The sequence below is a fragment of the Ranitomeya variabilis genome, chromosome 4, assembly GCF_051348905.1.
Source record: "Ranitomeya variabilis isolate aRanVar5 chromosome 4, aRanVar5.hap1, whole genome shotgun sequence".
Classification (NCBI taxonomy): Eukaryota; Metazoa; Chordata; class Amphibia; order Anura; family Dendrobatidae; genus Ranitomeya; species Ranitomeya variabilis.
The window spans coordinates 594,151,960-594,174,931 of NC_135235.1; the positions used below are offsets into that span (position 1 = coordinate 594,151,960).

At 45.9% G+C, this 22,972-nt stretch overlaps 1 protein-coding gene across 25 annotated transcripts in view; it reads left to right on the forward strand.

The window, feature by feature from the left end:
* Positions 1-22,972, forward strand: part of BCAS1 (brain enriched myelin associated protein 1) — a 180,780-nt gene that overhangs the window by 123,759 nt on the left and 34,049 nt on the right. For 15 of the 25 annotated variants that reach the window (XM_077253177.1, XM_077253187.1, XM_077253188.1 and 12 more), the window contains exons 7-9: positions 1,455-1,601; positions 4,542-4,577; positions 5,411-5,590. In XM_077253177.1, coding sequence (XP_077109292.1) covers positions 1,455-1,601; positions 4,542-4,577; positions 5,411-5,590 — 363 coding nt within the window. The remainder of the gene's footprint in view (positions 1-1,454; positions 1,602-4,541; positions 4,578-5,410; positions 5,591-22,972) is intronic. The other 10 variants (XM_077253182.1, XM_077253193.1, XM_077253202.1 and 7 more) reach the window with 3 other exon arrangements.

Consider the following 22,972-nt stretch of genomic DNA (forward strand, 5'->3'; position numbering starts at 1 on the left):
GCAAGACGTGACCTGGAGGCCAAGTTTTACGGTTATGGAAGACAAGTTTTTATGGTCTGGAGGCCAAGTTTATTACATTTTGGGGCTTCGAGGACCACCCTCCCCGTGGTTAATGTTTAATAAATAAACTGTTTGTTATTATGTGTTAATAAACGGCTGCTGTGGCCAACTTATCCAAATACCATTGTGGTCAGTTTTTTATTTCAGATAAAGCGGTCGGGCCGTTTGGTTGAAGGGTAAAAATGAGGAGTAAAAAAGGTGGGTAGAGAAACTCATGGGGATTCACGTATACCAACTGTCAAGTAAGGCCGTACTGGGCCACAGGCCTTCAAAGGGAGGACGCCATGACAGGGTTAAGTGATAATACATGAGAAAGCATTGGGTTGAGGGAATTTTGGGTGGGGAAGGGTTAATAAATTTGAATCAGGGGAATGATGTATGGCTAGGGGGAGGGGGAATGGGGAGAAGAGGCGGAGTAAGGGCGGGCAGTATAAGGGGCAACGGCCATCTCAGTGGGGCAACCATTTTAGGTCCCCCACCGTACTAGAAACAAGCTCCCACCCACCCTCCCCTTTTTTGTTGGTTGCTTTGGAAACGTTCATAGGTGATGTCAAGGTCGTTAAGAAAAAGGGGTTATTATCGTTGTATTGCTCGAATTATTGCGTTATGTTTTCTGTTGTTTTGTCGCGGCAGCAAGGCGTGGGGGGGGGAGGTCCTCGAGGTTGGTGGTGATGGAAATGGTGGATCGGAGGGGGGGGGGATCTCTAAGGTCCTGGACTCCCCCGTGGGTGAACAAATTTGGAATGGAACAAAAAGATCACATGGAGGTGATAATTAGGATATATGGGTAATTTTGGAGGAAATTGGCCGGGTGAGTCTATGGGCGTCTCTGAGCTGGAGCGTAGCGGCTAGAGGCAAGACGTGACCTGGAGGCCAAGTTTTACGGTTATGGAAGACAAGTTTTTATGGTCTGGAGGCCAAGTTTATTACATTTTGGGGCTTCGAGGACCACCCTCCCCGTGGTTAATGTTTAATAAATAAACTGTTTGTTATTATGTGTTAATAAACGGCTGCTGTGGCCAACTTATCCAAATACCATTGTGGTCAGTTTTTTATTTCAGATAAAGCGGTCGGGCCGTTTGGTTGAAGGGTAAAAATGAGGAGTAAAAAAGGTGGGTAGAGAAACTCATGGGGATTCACGTATACCAACTGTCATGAAATACATGATGACTCGGGCATTGCCCTAAAAAATAATACACAGGACTATTACTGCCAAAGTTACCAAGCTATAATTAATCAATGATCCAACATTTTTGTAAGGTGTTTTTGACCAAAGTTTCATCATCATCATCATCATCATCATCATATTCATTATTATATAAAAAATTACCTCCAATATGTCTGAAAGAATAAAAAATAACCAATGTGCCCTTCTCTACCTCTCACATAAAAAGAAAAAAGAGAATGGAGGTTTCAGAAAATCATCTAAAAAGGAAAAACACAAGAGTTCTGCGCAACAAACCTCTGAGATGGAGGCCAAAAACCTGAAGAAGTCGGAGAGCCCCAAGTCTGGGACACTTAGCAGATTGTTTAAGCAGAAGGTTTGTAGAGACCGTTAGAAATCACTGACTTACAACAGATGGTGATGGCTGGAAGGACTTTTGGGGTCCTGACAATAATTAACCATCTGTTAAACAGTGTTTCTGGGTCATTGACTAATCCACTAAAGTCATGACACCCCTCAGCTGTGTGTGAGCTTTTTCCCATATTAGTATTAATTATACTAATGAACGTCATCACATTGACGACAAGCAACTTATCGAAAGAAACTCACTTTATCTCTGGACGTTCTGTGTCTTCTAATGAAACTAATTGCTGGTCAGATATTAGGAATCACCTGTCTATGTAGAAGATGAAAAGTAAAATCCCAACCTTGTATTAATAATTGCTGAAAGGCTTTATCTAAAGCTGGAAATACTGCCTCTACTTGTGGGACAAATTATTTTTTTTTACAATAAGGAAATGGAAAGTTTGTTCCTAAAGTTCCTAACATTAAAAAACATCCTGAATATTTTCATTTTTTAGGAAAGTTCTAAAATGTCAAATTACAAACAAAAAAGATATTACATGCGAAAAATATATAGATTCAATTATTATTGTTTGGCTGTTTTTTCTCACAACTCAGTGTACATGTACAGTACGACCTATATTAGTCACATTTCGGTCACCCTGCTGTTTTCATTATTCAACATCATAAATGTTAATGTGATGTCCTCATTATTATCTACTAGCGAGCCCAGCATTGAGATTTCTAATTTTCACTTTTTATAGTGACTACTCCCTACCGAGTTTCCTTTTGCAGTACTGCAATAAAAGTAGAGTTCCACCGTCACGTATTTATAGGCTCAAAGTAATTGATCAAACTAAGATTAAAAAAAATAATAATAAATTATTATTATTAATATGTGGATGTAAATCTTTTGTGATCAGTTACTGCCTGAAGTCAGGAACACATGGACATCAACAAATAGTGAGTGAGCTCCTAAGAGATACAATATTTTCCCAGGTCTGCAGCCATCTTTAGTTGCTGCAGATTTATGGGTCTTTCTTCCTTCAGTAGGAGTTGTAATAGACAGCCTTAAAAGGGTTATCCACTACGACACTATATGAAAGAAGCACACCCGCTAACTTTTTTTGTTGATTGTGTGTGTACAGTATGTGCATGTAGTGTAGCGTGTGCTAATATACACACCTAGTGCCACTCTTTCCGGTGTACAGCACTGTTCTGCAACTATTCTGAGTGACATCACCACTCTGCAAACTCTTCGGGTCACGCTGCAGTCTGCATTTACAATGTAAGGCTATAGAGCATCAGAACAAGGTTCTATGGGTTTTTATTGTAAAAGAGGCCTCCGACTCACACATAGAGTCTAGAATGATCTGGAGAGTCTCATTTGCGGTGACGTCACTAAGGAAAGCAGAAGAATGGTACTAGACACTGAAAAGAGCGGCACTAGGGGAGTATATTTGCACACACACACTACTATTTCGTTTTAGAGCACCATTGATTCCATGGTGCTATACATGAGAGAGGGTTACATACACTACATGCATATACACACATATTTAATCAATAAAAAAAGTAAATGGGAGATCTTCTTTAATAGATCCAGGAAAGTGAACAAAAATAAATGATGCTCACTTCCCAGTCCGGCACCAAAAAGTTTTTGACAGTGAGGGTGATCAATGAGTAAAACAGAGAGGTGCTGCGTTCTCCTTCAATGGATGTCTTCAAACAGAGGCTGGACAGACATCTGTCTGAGATGGTTTAGTGAATCCTGCATTGAACAGAGGGTTGGACACAATGACCCTTGAGGTCTCTTCCAACTCTAACATTCTATGATTCCTCTATGTCTCCCGCTAGTTTGCTGGGATCAACACTGTTTCTTCCACTCGGACAATATGTGAATGCTACAGCTGATTTTTCCCATGTGACGACCTTGCCTGATCTTGATTTTAATAGACTGGCAGGCATTGCAGCGCTGAGCATAGAGGAGTGAGGCCCATCCAAGGCAATATCCCTGGGCTCAATAAGGCGCTAATGCGTTGCTCTTGAGGTATGTTTTGGTCATTATTTGTCTATACTGTGACACACTATTCTATCAGTATTGCAGCAAGTGGCTCGGAAAAATAGATATATCTATACATTTCAAAATTCATCTGGCTAATTCCATCCACAGTCATATCATCAATAAACACCAGTGACCCAGTTGCATCGGCAGCCATATATACCCATGCGATAGCACTGCCTTCACCAGGTATGCTGGATGATGTGTACTCTTCACTTCCCATCATACGCGTTCATCATGGTTTCATACATTCATAGAATATCTTTCAGAAGCATTTTAGATATTTCCTAATAAAGTCTAATCTGGATTTTTCTGTTCTTCACTGTTGCCATTGGTCTCATCTTGGGAAGATCCTCTGGATTTACATTCATAAAGATGTCTCTTAAACCCAGCCATGATATGGCCACCTCCTTGAGAGGTAAAAAAAAGATTTATTTTTTCTTCCCAAGGAAATAATTGTCAACTTAAATTTGAAATTCATACTTTGTATACAGAGAACAAACTAGAAAAAGCCACTTTCTAAATACTTGTGGACCCAGGTGTGCCTACCTAGTTCTCTCCAACCACAGCAATGCATACAATATAGGTAATGTATCACGTAGGATCGAGAAATAACAGAATTACTTTTCCATTACAAGTGACAGGCTGATGTCTGTTTCCATTGCGGGACAAAATAAAAGCGACGTGATCAACGACAAATGATCAGATTCTCGCTTGATATTACAGCAATAGTGGTGATCGATCTTTTGGGCGATCATCACACCATGTGAAAGTCCGATTACTGCATCAGCTCCTCAATACTAACATAAGCTAATTCATCATAACAATCAGAAGATAATCGCTTCCTTGAAATACTAGAAACACGTTAATTGCTCTTCAGTATGAAACTATGCCTTTTTATTTTCTTGACAGTCGAAAAAAGACGAGCAGCAGACAAGTGGCAGCAAAGTAAGTAGAAGTTGTGATGTATTTTGCTGTCTGTTGGATTCATGTGATTTACATTATTATAAGCTTATTATCTTCCTCTAATTAATACATAATAATGAGCAATAACCATCCTGCCTGTCACAGACTCTCATTTGGACAAGTGCTTACATTGAGGGATATCATGTATTTGTAGCAATTATGTGAGATGTCTATGGACTATATTTCATAAATAGGGTGACTTCTTTCTGGGGCTGTCACTGGCAGCCACTTATTGTGTGAGGACACAATCATATATCACACTGTTGTGTCTGATTAATCAGTCATTGTTCAGCTACTACCCCGATCTCCAGTCACATCATCAGTGGTATCAAGAGGAGACGTACACCAATAATTAATAATATAGTCTTCTATGAGGCAGAAATTAGAGGAGATAGATAGATAACAGAAAGATGGGAGATAGATAGGTAGATAGATATGAGAGATAGATAGATATGAGATAGATAGATCTAAGATAGATAGATAGATAGATAGATATGAGATAGATAGATAGATATGAGATAGATAGATAGATAGATAGATAGATAGATAGATAGATAGATAGATAAATATGAGATAGATATATATATATATAGATAGCTGATAGATAGATAGATAGATAGATAGATAGATAGATAGATAGATAGATAGATAGATATGGGATAGATAGACAGATAGATATGAGATAGCTAGATGCTGTATATAGATAGATAGTGAGACATAATAACAACAGTAATAATCTATTTCCTGTCTGTGTTGGTGTAATTGTTACTCAATTGTACTAAAAGCTTTTTACTAATCACTAATCTCCATTGTAGGTTGTGGTAGAGCAGTCTGTTGTGTCTGTGTCTGTAAACTCAGAGAAGTCCCCCCCAGAACAGGTAGTAATCCAGGACCCTAAATCCTCTGATGTCCCAACACAGATCACAGCCTCAGAAGGAGAAAGCAAAGCTGCTAAGGAGTCCACAGCCTCGCGACCCAAACTATTCTGGAGGAAGGTCAGTACAATAAGATACAACCCAGTAACAAGGAGGCCTCGACGCCTGTATTGATAAATATATTACAGTTTGTGAGCACTAGATTCTGCGACTGACATCGATCCAGGGAGCTAGTCCGATTGCATATGTGGAGTTGGGAAGGAATTTTCCTCTAATATGGGGCAATTAGCTTCTGACCCAAGGGGTTTTATCATCCTCTGGATCAATATGTTAGACTATGGGTTGATCCCAATGCACTTGTGTGTTCTTTCAACCTTACAACTATAAAATTTTATATTCTATCTCTGCACCCAACATATTTAAAGATCATTGACTGCACAGAATATTAATTATGAGACTAAGGTCATGCAAATTTATCGCTTGTCGCTCGGGATGACCGATGCTTTATGGAAGCTCTGGGTAGTTGGTGCACGGATTGAAGGAAAAAAGCATATGTGTGAAAAATGCAAGAGCAGAAAATAAATGCAGCACTCACCCGTGAGCTGTGTCAACGAAGTCCTTTATTGAACCATGGTAAGTCTGTGGAAAAAGTTAGTGGGACAAACAGGTGCAGGAGGGATGCGGGGAAGGACGACGGCCGTTTCGCATCGACGACGCTTCTACGGGTCCATGTGAGTAATCAGATGATGTAATTTCCTTTATAAGGGCTAATGACTACACATGATTCAACAACACATTAGTGAAAAACACATTTTTAAAAAACATAAGTGAGTGATGAAAAGCATATAAGTGCATAATAAAAACATATATGCAGCGCCCCAGAGTCCTGGTCGTTGCAGTAATGTCGCTCTGCCACTAAGGGGAGTGATGTTACGTCTGATTGCACTAAAGGAGTTTCTCTGACCAGGTAACACTCACACTACACTTCACACTCCGGCCACCAGGGGGGGTGGTTCTATCTAGTAGGCCACTCCTCACACTCTGGTAAAACTGGGGGTTGGACAGGAAGACAGGGAGAGAAGTAACTGGGAAGAGCTAGTGAGAGGACCTGTCAGGGATGGGATCCTGGCAGACTCCTAAGAGCAGAACTAACCAGTGAACAACGGGAATACAGAAAAGAGGCATTAGGACCAGAAGGAGTCGTGCTGTTAGACCGAGGCAACATCCTTCTGAGGCGCAAACAGTCGGTGGCCGGAACGCCGAGCAAGTAAGAGACTCTAAGTACTACTGCAAACCACGGCCGGACAGCCAATTATAGGTTGGCTGTCTCACACAAATCACCTAAGCAGACAACGGAGGCAGCTGTGGGAGAGGGGCGACTCTAGGGTCCCGGAAGAACTCCAGGCCTACCCCGTCATACGGGTGCGTCCTACCATATCACCTGGGGGACGGTGAGAACGAACATGAGAGACAGACAGAATCAGTTGTGAGGACTATCCCGGGAGCTCAGCAGGGAAGGACTACAACACACAGCGCTAGAAGGTAGACACTGATTCCCACCTGTAAAGAGAACTCCTGATGTGCCTTTGGATCGGCCGGTCTCAAACAGCCCTGTTGACAGCGCTCTGGACTGAGGACTCTAAAACCTTCAGTAAAGAGGTAAAGAGACTGCAACCTGGTGTCCTCGTTATTTACTACGACCTACACTGCACCGCAATATCACCACCATTTACCACCACCTTTCACTGGACGCCCCTCAGCAGGGTCACGGACCGCGTCTAGCCACCGTGACAACCCCAGAACAGAGACTCAGAGGCCCGGTACTGGGTACCCCTCGGCCCTGCGGCAGTGGGGGCGCTCCATTTTGGCGTCACGAACAGGATCTACTTAAGCCTGAAGAATCAGGTCATGTGTGCCTTGGAACTGTGATTTATTGTGCTTGGACTGTAACTTATTGCAAAGACTGTGCGTTGACAATTGCCGCCAGGAGTTCCCGCCACGATTCGCCATCGCAGTGTGCGGAGGGAGGAGCCTCAGCTTCGTGGGCGGGACCGGCCAAAAAGAAGCGCGGAACGAGAAAGCGCGGTAACGTGCCGATCCCGGAAGAGGAACTCCGATCTCCAGCAGGTTAGTGGAGGAAGGGCCAGCCATGTCCGAGTCGGGAGGAGCGGAGGAAGAGGCCGCAGCCGGGGACGCAGGGGCACCTCCGGGCCCCGCAGCGGGCGAAGCCGCGGCCCTAATACAACCACCGGTTGCCGCAGAACCCGCTGTTCCCCTCAGCCAGTCGGACGCTGCCGCTAACACAAAAGCCATAATGCCCTTCTCTATGCCGTACCTGCCCGGAGCGGCCTGGCTCCCGCGATACTCTGGGGAGTCGCATACATTCACTGACTTTAAGGAAGGGCTCTGCAGCCTGCTCGAGTTCTATCCCCTGATAGAGCCTCAGAAGGTTCATATGATAACCGGCCAACTCTTTGGGGCGGCTCTGAGAGAATTGAAGTCCTGGCCCGCCGAGGATAAGGGAACTGCACAGCAGATTTTTGCAAAGCTTAAAGCTACCTTCGATACTCTCACTGCTACAGAAATTAAACTGACTTTCTATGGATGCAAACAGAGACCGCAGGATAGCTTACGGGACTATGCCCTTAATCTCCAGGAGGCGATGCGGGCCATTAAGCAGAGTGACCCCGGCAGCATGCAGGATGAGGATAAAATCCTGAAGGAGCGGTTCATTGAGGGGCTCCTGTGCAGTCACCAGCGGGGCCAATTGCACTTCCTGGCCATGCAAAATCCAGACTTGACTTTTGCGCAATTCAAAGATAAAGCTATCCAGGCATTGCAGGAGCGACAGCCCAGCCGTGCAGCACCTCCCCGGCGTCCCGCTCTCACATACCACCAGGAGGTGGCGTCGGATGCCCCAGTCGCCGCCGAGGCCGATGCCCAGAGCCTAGAGGACGACTCCCCTGCAGGACTTCGCCTCCAGATGCAGGAGCTAACCAAGAGCGTTGCTGCCCTGGCCCGGACGGTGCAGTCCCTACAGGAGGCCCCCAAGGAGAAGATCCAGTTGGCCTCCAGACCAGAGGATGTCCCTTGGATGCGACAGAGGAGGACTCCGCCGACCAGAGGCCAGAACGACGATCGCTTCCACCAGGACGGACGACCCATCTGCCGCCGCTGTCACCAGGTGGGCCACCTTGCAAGGTACTGTCCTTTAAACGAGCAACCCCTGGGGCAAAGGGCCAACCCCCAGGAGTAGGACGGTCAGGCCCGCAGCATTGGAGAACCAAGTACATTGGAGGACGACCAGTTCTCCCTGTAGTGGTTGATGGAATCCCCTTGAACGCTTTGCTGGACACCGGTTCTCAGGTGACGACTATACCTTACGTGCTTTATAGACGGTATTGGGAGGACACCGATATTACTCGTGGCCCTGACGATGATTTCACCATAATAGCCAGTAATGGTCAGCCGTTGCCACAAGTGGGGTATAAGGAGGTCACCATCAAGGTGGGGCGGGTGGAATTGAAAGCCCAAGGGATTGTGATTGTTGATATTGATCGTCGAGAATGTAATCCCATGATGACTCTTGGTACTAATGTCATAGAAAATTGTCTTGCAGAAGTTATTGTTTTGTTGCAACAGGTGGCAGAAACCGCTGGCCACAGTGAGCAACGTGCCCTGCAGAAGGAAATCAGAGCTCTGATGCAGAGACAGCAGGTAGAGCTGACTGGTGGTGAGATTGGTCGTGTCACTGTGAGTGATTCAAACCCCATCGCGATACCCCCCAGGAGTGAAATGTTAATATGGTGTCGGGCAGCCATAGGCCTCAGGGGAAAGGACTACCAGGCCTTGGTAGAACCCGTATATTCAGACAATAGGCCTACTATTCTGACAGCCCGTGGGGTGGTCGACGTTCGCCAGGGGAGAGTGCCCGTACGTGTCCTCAATTGTGGGGAGGAAGAGGTTCACCTCACCAAGTATGCCACGCTCGCCAAATTGTTCACTGTTAATAATAGTGTGATACAGACACCTGAACCCTTGGTCCCGTCAAACGTGGCGGAGGACAACGGTTCTGCAGAGCACTCGAAAGATTGGTGTCGGGAATTGCATGTGGGCACTGACTCTACCCCATCCCATCAAAAACAGGGGGCCTACAGGGTGGTACACGAGTACGAGCAGGTATTCAGCAAACACCCCTTAGATTTTGGGCAGGTGAAAGGGATCCAACATCATATCCCCACGGGAGATCACCGACCCATAAAAGAGAGATATCGCCCTGTACCCCCAGCTCATTACCAGTGTGCCAAGGACATGTTGCGGGAAATGAAGGAGGCTGGGGTGGTGAGAGACAGCTGTAGCCCCTGGGCAGCTCCGTTAGTCCTTGTTAAAAAGAAAGATGGTACAATGAGGATGTGTGTTGATTACAGGCAGTTGAATCGCATTACACATAAGGACGCATACCCACTGCCCAGGATAGAGGAGTCCCTGGCTGCCTTAAAATCTGCTAACTACTTCTCTACCTTAGATCTCACCAGTGGGTACTGGCAGGTTCCTGTAGTGGAGGCGGACAAAGAGAAGACGGCCTTCACGACACCAATGGGTCTCTGCGAGTTCAATTACATGCCCTTCGGATTGTGCAATGCTCCCGGGACGTTCCAGAGGATGATGGAGTGCTGCCTGGGACACATGAACTTCGAAACCGTGCTGCTGTATTTGGATGATGTCATTGTCTTCTCTAAGACCTACGAAGACCATCTGAAGCACCTGGCCGAGGTGTTTGAAGCCCTGTCCAACTTTGGCTTAAAGGTGAAACCGTCCAAGTGTCATCTGCTGAAACCTAAAGTGCAGTACCTGGGCCATGTGGTGAGCGCTGAAGGAGTGGCCCCAGACCCCGACAAGGTCACGGTGATCAAGGACTGGCCAAGGCCCAGTGACCTTCACGAAGTCCGGCAGTTCCTCAGGCTGGTAGGCTATTACCGGAGGTTCATTAAGGACTTTACCAAGAAGGCCGCACCCTTGCAAAACCTGTTGGTGGGCCAACCAAAGAAGACCAAGGGGAGGAACACCCCCTTTGATTGGAACGAGGAGCTGGAGGGATCCTTCGCTTGTTTGAAGTCGGCACTGACGGGAGAAGAGGTACTGGCTTACCCCGAATACGACCAACCGTTTGTGCTGTACACAGATGCCAGCAATGTGGGATTAGGAGCCGTGCTGTCCCAGGTCCAGAAAGGCAAAGAAAGGGTGATCGCTTACGCCAGCAGGAAACTCCGTCCCACGGAAAGAAACCCTGACAACTACAGTTCCTTTAAGCTGGAATTCCTTGCCATCGTCTGGGCAGTGACAGAGAGGTTCAAACACTACCTGGCCTCCGCGAAATTCACCGTCTTCACGGATAACAATCCGCTAACGCATCTGGATACTGCCAAACTCGGGGCCTTGGAACAGCGGTGGATGGCCCGGCTGTCCAACTACGATTTCACCATCAAGTACCGGGCGGGACACAAGAATGCCAATGCCGATGCCTTGTCCCGAATGCCCAATTTGCCAGAAACGGGAGAAGACCCGGAGGCACTTGAAGAGGTGGAGCTGCCTGCATTCCATCGCCCCAAAGCCACTCAGAACTCTCATCATTTGAAGAACAGGCACAGGAACCAACCGGATGCCACGCTGAATCCCCTGCCCCATCACGGGTGGGCGGAGACCCAGGATGGTGACCCCGCGGTCCGTCGGGTGAAAGAGCTCTTGACGCAGGCAGGGTTGCATCCCGGCCCAGATGATCCACAGGAAACCCAACAGCTGTGGAAGGGGAGAAGCAAACTGTTTATCCATGATGGCAAGCTGTGCAGGAGGAGCATCGACCCACGTACTCATGAATTGGTGTGGCAGATAGTGGTGCCAAGGCGAGATGCGCCCATGGTTCTGGGAGCCTACCACGATGGAGCCGGACACTTCGGATGGAGGAAGCTAGAGAGGCTACTCCGAGGGAGGTTCTATTGGATTGGCATGAAGAGAGCCATTGAGAAGTGGTGTCGGGAGTGCGGTCCATGTAGCCTACGCAGGAAGGACCGTGGCAGCCAACGGGCTCCCCTGCAGCCTATCATCACCATACGGCCGCTCGAACTGGTCGCGCTGGATCATGTGAAGTTGACACCTAGCCGGTCAGGCTATATCTACGCTCTTACCATCGTAGATCACTACTCCAGATTTTTGGTGGTTGTACCTGTCAAGGATCTAACGGCCAGGACTGCCGCCAAGGCCTTCCAGCAGTACTTTTGTAGGCCCCATGGCTACCCGGAGAAGGTACTGACCGATCAGGGACCAGCATTCGAAGCAGAAGTGTTCCAAGAGTTCTGCCAACTGTACGGGTGTAAGAAGATCCGAACCACGCCGTACCATCCTCAAACCAATGGGATGTGCGAAAAGATGAACCAGGTGGTGATCGACTTATTGAAGACCTTGCCCGTAGAGGAACGGAACCTGTGGCCGACAAAGTTGCCTGACTTGGTGGATATCTACAATCACATCCCAGTAAATTCCACCAACTGTACTCCAGCGTACCTAATGAGGGGAAGGCCTAGCCACTTACCCGTTGATCTGGACATGGGGGTCCTAGTCCCCGAAGATACCTCGCCGGATGCAGATTGGAAAGCAGAAAGGCAGCGAAGGTACCGCAAAGTACAGGAGTGCGTGGAAAGAAGTCTCGCCCAGGCTAGGCAAAAACAAGAAAGGGACTACAATCAGCACGCTCCTGCGATTCCCCTGTCACCTGGTGAGCAAGTACTTAAACGAAAGAGGAGACTACACAAGCTCGATGACCAATGGGAAGCGGAACCGTATACCATCCTGCCATCCGATTTCGACAACACGAAGGTCTGTCTCATCAGCAAGGACAGAGGGGAGACCTCGACAGCGGTATCCAGGGATCACCTTAAGGTCTGCCCCGATAAGTTGAGAGAGAGGGACACGGCCCCAAGAATCTCCCCGCCGGTGGAAAAGGAGAAGATGATCCATACCGTCCTTGGTGACTTTCCCCAGTCCTGGACTCAGATAAATCAGGCCATCGTGGTACCTGTTCTAACGTTTCAACAGCCGGACCCACCAGAAGCAATGGTGGTACCAGATCATCCGGCCCCGCAACCTCAACAAGCCCTACCTGAAGATGCCATGCCAACCGTTGAACCGGCAAATCCTCCCTCTGCTATCGGTGAATCTGCTGTACCCACTGTTGATAGCCGCAGCTCTGAGAGCCCCAACTTGCCAGTGCTACCCAGACTCACTAGAAGTGTAGCTAGAAGACAGTGCACTACACCAGCGGTAGCAAGCATAGCGGGCCCTGTTAGGCCAATAGCAACCCCTGCGCTGCGAAGGTCCACACGCAGCACTCAGAACCAAACTCCCCTCCGCTACAAAACTTGGAGGTATTAGCGAGGGCTGCTATTTAGTTGAAAATGTTTGTGTGCATATCTTTTGTTACAGGTTTTAAAATGGACAATAGAGTAATGGACGGTGAATTGCTCAAAAACTTTCAAAAGGGGGACCCCTTTGTTTACCCGGGGTCCCCGCTGTTTCAACCATTGAACTGAGAGTCATAAACTGTGCATGACCTAACTTTTGCAACGTTCAAGAGTCCTCACCTCCCATAAAGGGAAGCACTGTTATGTTTAATTGTTTATGCTATTTCAAAATTTTGTGTGTTTTCTGTTAACATGTATTGTTGTTCTTGTTTTCCCAGTCCGGGAGTACTGGATTTAACCGGGGGGGAGTGCAGCGCCCCAGAGTCCTGGTCGTTGCAGTAATGTCGCTCTGCCACTAAGGGGAGTGATGTTACGTCTGATTGCACTAAAGGAGTTTCTCTGACCAGGTAACACTCACACTACACTTCACACTCCGGCCACCAGGGGGGGTGGTTCTATCTAGTAGGCCACTCCTCACACTCTGGTAAAACTGGGGGTTGGACAGGAAGACAGGGAGAGAAGTAACTGGGAAGAGCTAGTGAGAGGACCTGTCAGGGATGGGATCCTGGCAGACTCCTAAGAGCAGAACTAACCAGTGAACAACGGGAATACAGAAAAGAGGCATTAGGACCAGAAGGAGTCGTGCTGTTAGACCGAGGCAACATCCTTCTGAGGCGCAAACAGTCGGTGGCCGGAACGCCGAGCAAGTAAGAGACTCTAAGTACTACTGCAAACCACGGCCGGACAGCCAATTATAGGTTGGCTGTCTCACACAAATCACCTAAGCAGACAACGGAGGCAGCTGTGGGAGAGGGGCGACTCTAGGGTCCCGGAAGAACTCCAGGCCTACCCCGTCATACGGGTGCGTCCTACCATATCACCTGGGGGACGGTGAGAACGAACATGAGAGACAGACAGAATCAGTTGTGAGGACTATCCCGGGAGCTCAGCAGGGAAGGACTACAACACACAGCGCTAGAAGGTAGACACTGATTCCCACCTGTAAAGAGAACTCCTGATGTGCCTTTGGATCGGCCGGTCTCAAACAGCCCTGTTGACAGCGCTCTGGACTGAGGACTCTAAAACCTTCAGTAAAGAGGTAAAGAGACTGCAACCTGGTGTCCTCGTTATTTACTACGACCTACACTGCACCGCAATATCACCACCATTTACCACCACCTTTCACTGGACGCCCCTCAGCAGGGTCACGGACCGGGTCTAGCCACCGTGACAACCCCAGAACAGAGACTCAGAGGCCCGGTACCGGGTACCCCTCGGCCCTGCGGCAGTGGGGGCGCTCCATATAAAATGTCTTGAATACTGTTATTTACGAACTGACTAATCACATAGCAAGAATTACAGCAACATAATCTTATATTACTTAGAGAACAATGGAAAGAGAAAGCTACCAGCTAACCTTAAAGGTCCTAGTGCAATGGATTTAATTGTCCTCCTCACTTCTTTTCTCAAACAGTAGACTTAAAGTATCTTATAAGAAAATGAAAAGTTCGAGCTTGTCATTTAGGCCAATGGGTCCCTGTGCGTTAGATTTAATTATCCACCTCGCTTCTTTTTTCAAAAGAATTTTATTATGGTTACCACCCTGCGGTGGGAATTTAGGAAATTCTAAACCCGCAAACCTGAGAAGATCAGGGTTAGAACCATGCTCCATTTGCATGTCGTGGATTTATCTTAACGATCCTTTTCCTGTCATTATAGAATGATAATGCTCCTGGAATCTGGTCACTAAAGGTCTGATAGTCTTCCCTATATAAAAATAGGAGCAAAATAAAAAAGGGCAAAATAAAACATATACTACAAATTTGCTTTTACAAGATATAAAATCGCGGACATGATGATTAATTGAAACCACTTTTAAGAGATCATGAGTCACATGTAAATGGCAGAAGTTGCAGTTACCACATTTATAATTACCTGCAAGACATCGGTTCTAATAGTCCGTTGTTGGGGTGTAAGAGAACATCTAATTTGGCTGATCTTTTAGTGCATAATCGTATACTACCTCCGGACAATAACTGGTTAAACAAAAACCTTCCGATAGGTAATTATAAATGTGGTAACTGCAACTTCTGCCATTTACTTGTGACTCATGGTCTCTTAAAAGTGGGTTCAATATTATAGCATTATCATTCTATAAGGACAGGAAAAGGAACGTTAAGATTAATCCACCACATGCAAATGGAGCATGGTTCTAACCCTGAACTTCTCAGGTTTGCGGGTTTGGATTTGGTTAAATTCCCACCGCAGGGTGGTAACCATAATAAAATTATTTTGAAAAAAGAAGCGAGGTGGATAATTAAATCGAACGCACAAGAACCCATTGGGCTAAATGACAAGCTTGATCTTTCCATTTTCTTATAAGAGACTTTAAGTCTACTGTTTGAGAAAAGAAGTGAGGAGGACAATTAAATCCATTGCACTAGTTCCTTTAAGGTTAGCTGGTAGCTTTCTCTTTCCATTGTTCTTTAAGTAATATAAGATTATGTTGTTGCAATTCTTGCTATGTGATTAGTCAGTCCGTAAATAAGAGTATTCAAGACATTTTATATGTTTTTTATTATGCACTTATATGCTTTTCATCACGCACTTACATGTGTTTTTAAACAATGTGTTTTTTACAAATGTGTTGTTGAATCATGTGCAGTCATTAGAAGGAAATGACATCATCTGATTACTCACATGGACCCGTAGAAGCGTCGTCGACGCGAAACGGCCATCGCCCTTCCCCGCATCCCTCCTACACCTGTTTGTCCCACAAACTTTGTCCACAGACCTACCATGGTTCAATAAAGGACTTCGTTGACACAGCTCACGGTTGAGTGCTACATTCATTTTCTGCTCTTGCATTTTTAATTATGGGAATATCAGATTTTATTTTTTCACATCAACTGCTACAAAATGCCACAATAGAAACTAATGGTGCAGATGGGCAGATAATTGGTAAAGAGTGTTCATGAAAATGCTCATTCCTGCCAATACCAACAAAACATGCCAGCGATCATTTGACGAATGAGTAAAATGCTTCTGTCATGACTCTATTGTCCAGTGACCCAGGACCAGTGGTTCCTTCCCTGTCTCTAATGCTAGGGGCGCTCTAGCTCACCCTGTTCCCTGGTTTTGATGGTGAAGATGCCAGGACCACATACCTTGCCTTAGTTACTGAATCCACCCTCAGTCCCAGGGAAGAGGGGAATAGTAGTGTACCGTAATACACCAACTAGACTAGCAAGGTAAAACGAACACGGACAAAGGAAAATACCAATCATACGAATATACACACACATAAACAACAGAGGTAAACACCGGGGAGTGGAGGATGGGGTTAAACCAAAGTAGAAGAAGAAAGGGAATTATCACACACTCAAAACCTAGCAACAGTCACAGATAGATCCATCTTACACCTTTTCCAACAACAACAAGCACTAACAACCTCCAGCCATGCAGCATAAGCTAGAGGACAATAAGTACTAGCCAGGGCCCATATTATATAGGAGATGGGAGTGGCTAACAGTGCACAGCTGAGAGCCTTAATGCAGGAAAGCTTCCAGGAGCTCTCAACTGAGCAGGTTAACCCCTGTAGTGCTATAAGAAATTGACATTGTTTAATATGAAGGTAAAGTGCTTCTAATCAGTGCAGAAGTAGGAGAAATCAGACGCTGTGGTGTTCTGGCTCCTCTCTGTCGTGGTAAACCTGTGACAGCTTGTTTGTCAGGTGGTTGGGTCTTTAATGCCGGCATAAATATCATTATTATTGACAGAGTGTCACTCCATGTAAACAGGGGATATGCTGCTGTTAGCACGATGATGTATGGAGACAGACCCACTGTATTAATGGTCGTTTTGTTCCCACCAATATTTGCCAGACCAGTAAACAAGCACTTGTCATGTTGCATTAATGGCCTAAAATTGCCACATCTAAGTGCACCATAACTTGGTAACAGAGGAGTAGGGGAAGAAAAGGGATAACTACTCTGTGCACATTTCTGGTATAAAAAAATAGTCATACTGAAGAATATTCAACCACTGAATTTAGCTCTCCCATTGCTTGCTGCTTCAGTGCTTTTATATCTTTTAGCCTGATTTTTCTCTAGTTATTGTAGTAAAAGTCAACATTTCATAAGGATTTTTTATTGACAAATTCATCAAGTTTATGCAAAGTCATAACATTTATAGTGTTGTCCCTTATTTTTCAAGACTTCTACCCCTCGCCCTGGCAGCTACATTTCAGCTTCTGGGCCAAAACCTGACTGATGACAGCCCATTGTCGCCTAATCAGCGATTGGAGTGTATTTTATATAAATTTGTGTATTTATTTATCCCCCGCTTTTTGAAGATTTTTGATGGAATTGAGAACTTCGAAATTTCCTGGCCATAAACCCAAAAGTTCAATGTTTTGTTCACCGAACCACTTAGTTATCACTTTTGCCTTGTGACGTGATCTCAATCTGCATTTGCTGGAAAAAAGCATTGTTCATCGTCAAATTTCTCCTGGATGTTTGGGAGAAGTTGATCTTGGAGGATGTTTAGATCTCATTCTTTATCCATGGCCGTTTTCTTAGGCAAAATTATGAGTGAGCCCCCTCCATGGATGAAAAGCCCCCACACATGAATGGTCTTAGGATTCTTTACTGTTGACATGACATAGGACTCCTGGTAGTACCCACTTTTTTCTCCGAACAATCATTTTTCCAGACATCTCGAAAAGAAAATATTTTTACCTTAGTCCTCTGCTGTCCAATCCTTGTACTTCTAAAATTGTTTTCTCATCTATAAACACTTAAGGAGAAAACTTTGTGAATACCAAAATTTGTGTCAGTGTAATGTCCCTTTTTACACCCTGGCATGCAACATGAAAGTGTGGGTCCTGACTGGGTATTGTGGACTTGTGCTGTGAGGGCCATATGCCCATGCAGGCTGCATGTAGCCAGTGATGTGGGCTGGCCAGGACCATGTTTTACAGTTCAAGGAGAGAGATTTTGGTTCCAACACAAAATCTTTACTGAATGGTAACTTTGTAAAGGTAATATACAAGGGATAGTGGGTACAATGTCTTATGGACGTTTCCTTCACAGTACAAAGTATTTTCCACTTTCAATATCCATCCTCTGTAGTTTACTCCAGAGCTAGTGAGGCACATTGTTTCATCCTATTCCATCACAATCCATCTTTAATGCTACAGTCCTGTTCAGCAAATTTCCTTACTTGCTTTTCGACTCCGTGTCCCATTTCTTCCCCTACTGGCACCCTGGAACCCTTGCACTTGGGACCCCACAAGTCCGTCATTCTCAATCCTGCTTAGATCTGCTACCTTCTGTGTTACAAGCTGTGGGGTTCGTGATTCGGCATCCTATCCAAGGACCCTTCTTTGGAAGGCCACTCTGTCTCGCCAAATGTTGTGAACTATACTTTTTGGCTCCCTCTTGTGGTCACTAGTGATTTGGCACTTGGATTGTCTTTTACCAGGTTGGTGCTCACCTGCTTCGTTAGGCCTGGGGTGTTGCTATTTAAACTTCCTGGATTCTCAGTCCAGTGCCTGGCATCGTTGTAATCAGTTCACTTCTGTTTGCTCCTGTCTTCAGGTCCTGGTTCTTTGCAAGATAAGCTAAGTTCTGCTTTCGTACTCTTGATCATTTGCATTGTTCATATTTTTTGTCCAGCTTGTACAATATGTGATTCCTGTTATTGCTGGAAGCTCTAGGGGGGCTGATATTCTCCCCCCACACCGTCAGTCGGTTTGGGGGTTCTTGGATATTCAGCGTGGATATTTTGCAGGGTTTTTTGCTGACCATATAAGTCTTCTTACTATATTCTGCTATTAGTCAGTGGGCCTCTCTTTGCTAAATCTAGTTCATTCTTACGTTTGTCTTTTCTTCTTACCTCACCGTTATTATTTGTTGGGGGCTTGTATTACTTTGGGGTCTTTTCTCTGGAGGCAAGAGAGGTCTTATTTTCCCTGATAGGGGTAGTTAGTTCTCTGGCTGGCGCGAGACATCTAGGACCAACGTAGGCACGTTCCCCGGCTGCTGTTAGTGTTTGCGCTAGGATCAGGTATATGGTCAGCCTAGTTACCACTTCCCTATGAGCTGGTATTTATGTTTTGCAGACTTTGCTGTAATCTTTGAGGTCCCCTGCCATTGGGATCATAACAGTCATAGTAACATAGTTAGCAAGGCCGAAAAAAGACATTTGTCCATCCAGTTCAGCCTATATTTAGTCAGAATAAATCCCCAGATCTACGTCCTTCTAAAGAACCTAATAACTGAAAGATACAATATGGTTACGCTCCAGGTAGACATCCAGGCCTCTCTTGAACCCCTCGACTGAGTTCGCCATCACCACCTCCTCAGACAAGGAATTCCAAATTCTCACTGCCCTAACAGTAAAGAATCCACTTCTATGTTGGTGAAAAAACCTTCTCTCCTCCAGACGCAGAGAATGCCCCCTTGTGACCGTCACCTTCTTTGGTATAAACAGATCCATGGAGAGATATTTGTATTGTCCCCTTATATACTTATACATGGTTATTAGATCACTCCTCAGTCGTCTTTTTTCTAGACTAAATAATCCTAATTTTGCTAATCTCTCTGGGTATTGTAGTTCCCCCATCCCCTTTATTTATCGTCAGTCACTTTTTTTCAGGATCACACTATCCCGCGTCCTTAGTCTCCTTTCACTTAGGGTCACCCTTCCATGAAGCTCTGCTGTCATGATCTCCATGGCCAGAGAACTAGCATAAGCCTCTATAGGAACAAGCTCTTGGAAGATGTAACTATAATGACCATGAACTAAACCTACCGCATCATCTAGAAGTAGCCAGGTAGCATGTCCTACTTTTTATCCCTATATGCCCAGCGCCGGCCGGAGAACTAAATAATGCTAGCAGAGGGAAATATAAGACCTGACTCACCTCTAGAGAAATGCCCAAAAAAAAGGAGACAGAGGCCCCCCACATATATTGGCGGTGATTTTAGAAGAAATAACAAACGCAGCAGGAAAATAGTTTTAGCAAATTTGAGGTCCGCTTTCTAGATAGCAGAAGACAGAAAGCATACTTTCATGGTCAGTAGAAAACCCTAACAAAACACATCCAGAAATTACTTTAGGACTCTGGCATTAACTCATAATACCAGAGTGGCAATTCCTGATCAACAAGAGCTTTCCAGACACAGTAACGAAACTGCAGCTGTGAACTGGAACCAAAATACAAAACAAAACATGGACGAATGTCCAACTTATCTAGTAGATGTCTGGGAGCAGGAACAAGCACAGAGAGGCTTCTGATAACATTGTTGACCGGCAAGCATCTAACAGAGAAGCCAGGTTATATAGCGACACCCAGATCTAATCAGAACAGGTGAACAGGGAAGATGATGTCACAAGTTCAATTCCACCAGTAGCCACCGGGGGAGCCCAGAATCCAAATTCACAACAGTACCCCCCCCTCAAGGAGGGGGCACCGAACCCTCACCAGAACCACCAGGGCGATCAGGATGGGCCCTATGAAAGGCACGAACCAGATCAGAGGCATGAACATCAGATGCAGTGACCCAAGAATTATCCTCCTGGCCATATCCCTTCCACTTGACCAGATACTGGAGTCTCCGTCTGGAAACACGGGAGTCTAGGATTTTTTCCACAACGTACTCCAACTCACCCTCAACCAACACCGGAGCAGGAGGCTCAACGGAAGGCACAACCGGTGCCTCATACCTGCGCAATAACGACCGATGAAAAACGTTATGAATAGAAAAGGATGCAGGGAGGTCCAAACGGAAGGAAACAGGGTTAAGAATCTCCAATATTTTATACGGACCGATGAACCGAGGCTTAAACTTAGGAGATGAGACCCTCATAGGGACAAAACGAGAAGACAACCACACCAAATCTCCAACACAAAGCCGAGGACCAACACGACGGTGACGGTTGGCAAAAAGCTGAGTCTTCTCCTGGGACAACTTTAAATTGTCCATCACCTGCCCCCAGATATGATGCAATCTCTCCACCACCGCATCCACTCCAGGACAATCCGAGGATTCCATCTGACCGGAGGAAAATCGAGGATGGAACCCCGAATTACAGAAAAACGGGGAAACCAAGGTGGCAGAGCTGGCCCGATTATTGAGGGCGAACTCCGCCAATGGCAAAAAAGCAACCCAATCATCCTGGTCAGCAGACACAAAACACCTCAGATATGTCTCCAGGGTCTGATTAGTCCGCTCGGTCTGGCCATTAGTCTGAGGGTGAAAAGCAGACGAAAAAGACAAATCTATGCCCATCCTAGCACAAAATGCCCGCCAAAATCTAGACACAAATTGGGTTCCTCTGTCAGAAACGATATTCTCAGGAATACCATGCAAACGAACAACATTTTGAAAAAACAGGGGCACCAACTCGGAAGAAGAAGGCAATTTGGGCAGGGGAACCAAATGAACCATCTTAGAAAAACGGTCACACACCACCCAGATGACAGACATCTTCTGAGAAACAGGCAGATCTGAAATAAAATCCATCGAGATGTGTGTCCAAGGCCTCTTAGGAATAGGCAAGGGCAACAATAATCCACTAGCCCGAGAACAACAAGGCTTGGCCCGAGCACAAACGTCACAAGACTGCACAAAGCCTCGCACATCTCGTGACAGGGAAGGCCACCAGAAGGATCTTGCCACCAAATCCCTGGTACCAAAAATTCCAGGATGACCTGCCAACGCAGAAGAATGCACCTCAGAGATGACTTTACTGGTCCAATCATCAGGAACAAACAGCCTATCAGGCGGACAACGATCCGGTCTATCCGCCTGAAACTCCTGCAAGGCCCGCCGCAGGTCTGGAGAAACGGCTGACAAGATAACTCCCTCCTTAAGAATACCTGTGGGGTCAGAGTTGCCAGGTGAATCAGGCTCAAAACTCCTAGAAAGGGCATCCGCCTTAACATTCTTAGAACCTGGTAGGTACGATACCACAAAATTAAACCGAGAAAAAAATAATGACCAGCGCGCCTGTCTAGGATTCAGGCGCCTGGCGGTCTCAAGATAAATCAAATTTTTGTGGTCAGTCAATACCACCACCTGATGTCTGGCCCCCTCGAGCCAATGGCGCCACTCCTCAAACGCCCACTTCATGGCCAAAAGCTCCCGATTCCCAACATCATAATTCCGCTCAGCGGGCGAAAATTTACGGGAAAAGAAGGCACAAGGCCTCATCACGGCGCAGTCAGAACTTTTCTGCGACAACACTGCCCCAGCTCCGATCTCAGAAGCGTCGACCTCAACCTGAAAAGGAAGAGTCACATCAGGCTGACGCAACACAGGGGCAGAAGAAAAACAGCGCTTAAGCTCCTGAAAGGCCTCCACAGCATCAGGGGACCAATTAGCAACATCAGCACCCTGTCTAGTCAAATCGGTCAATGGCTTAACGACATCCGAAAAACCAGAAATAAATCGACGATAAAAGTTGGCAAAGCCCAAAAATTTCTGAAGACTTTTAAGAGAAGAGGGCTGCGTCCAATCACAAATAGCTTGAACCTTGACAGGATCCATCTCAATGGAAGAGGGAGAAAAAATATATCCCAAAAAGGAAATTCTCTGAACCCCAAAAACGCACTTAGAACCCTTGACACACAGAGAATTAGACCGCAAAACCTGAAAAACCCTCTTAACTTGCCGGACATGAGAGTCCCAGTCATCCGAAAAAATCAGAATATCATCCAGATACACTATCATAAATTTATCCAAAAAATCGCGGAAAATATCATGCATAAAGGACTGGAAGACTGAAGGGGCATTAGAAAGACCAAAAGGCATCACCAAATACTCAAAGTGGCCCTCGGGCGTATTAAATGCGGTTTTCCACTCATCCCCCTGCCTGATCCGCACCAAATTATACGCCCCACGGAGATCAATCTTAGAGAACCACTTGGCCCCCTTTATGCGAGCAAACAAATCAGTCAGCAACGGCAATGGGTATTGATATTTAACCGTGATTTTATTCAAAAGCCGATAATCAATACATGGTCTCAAAGAGCCGTCTT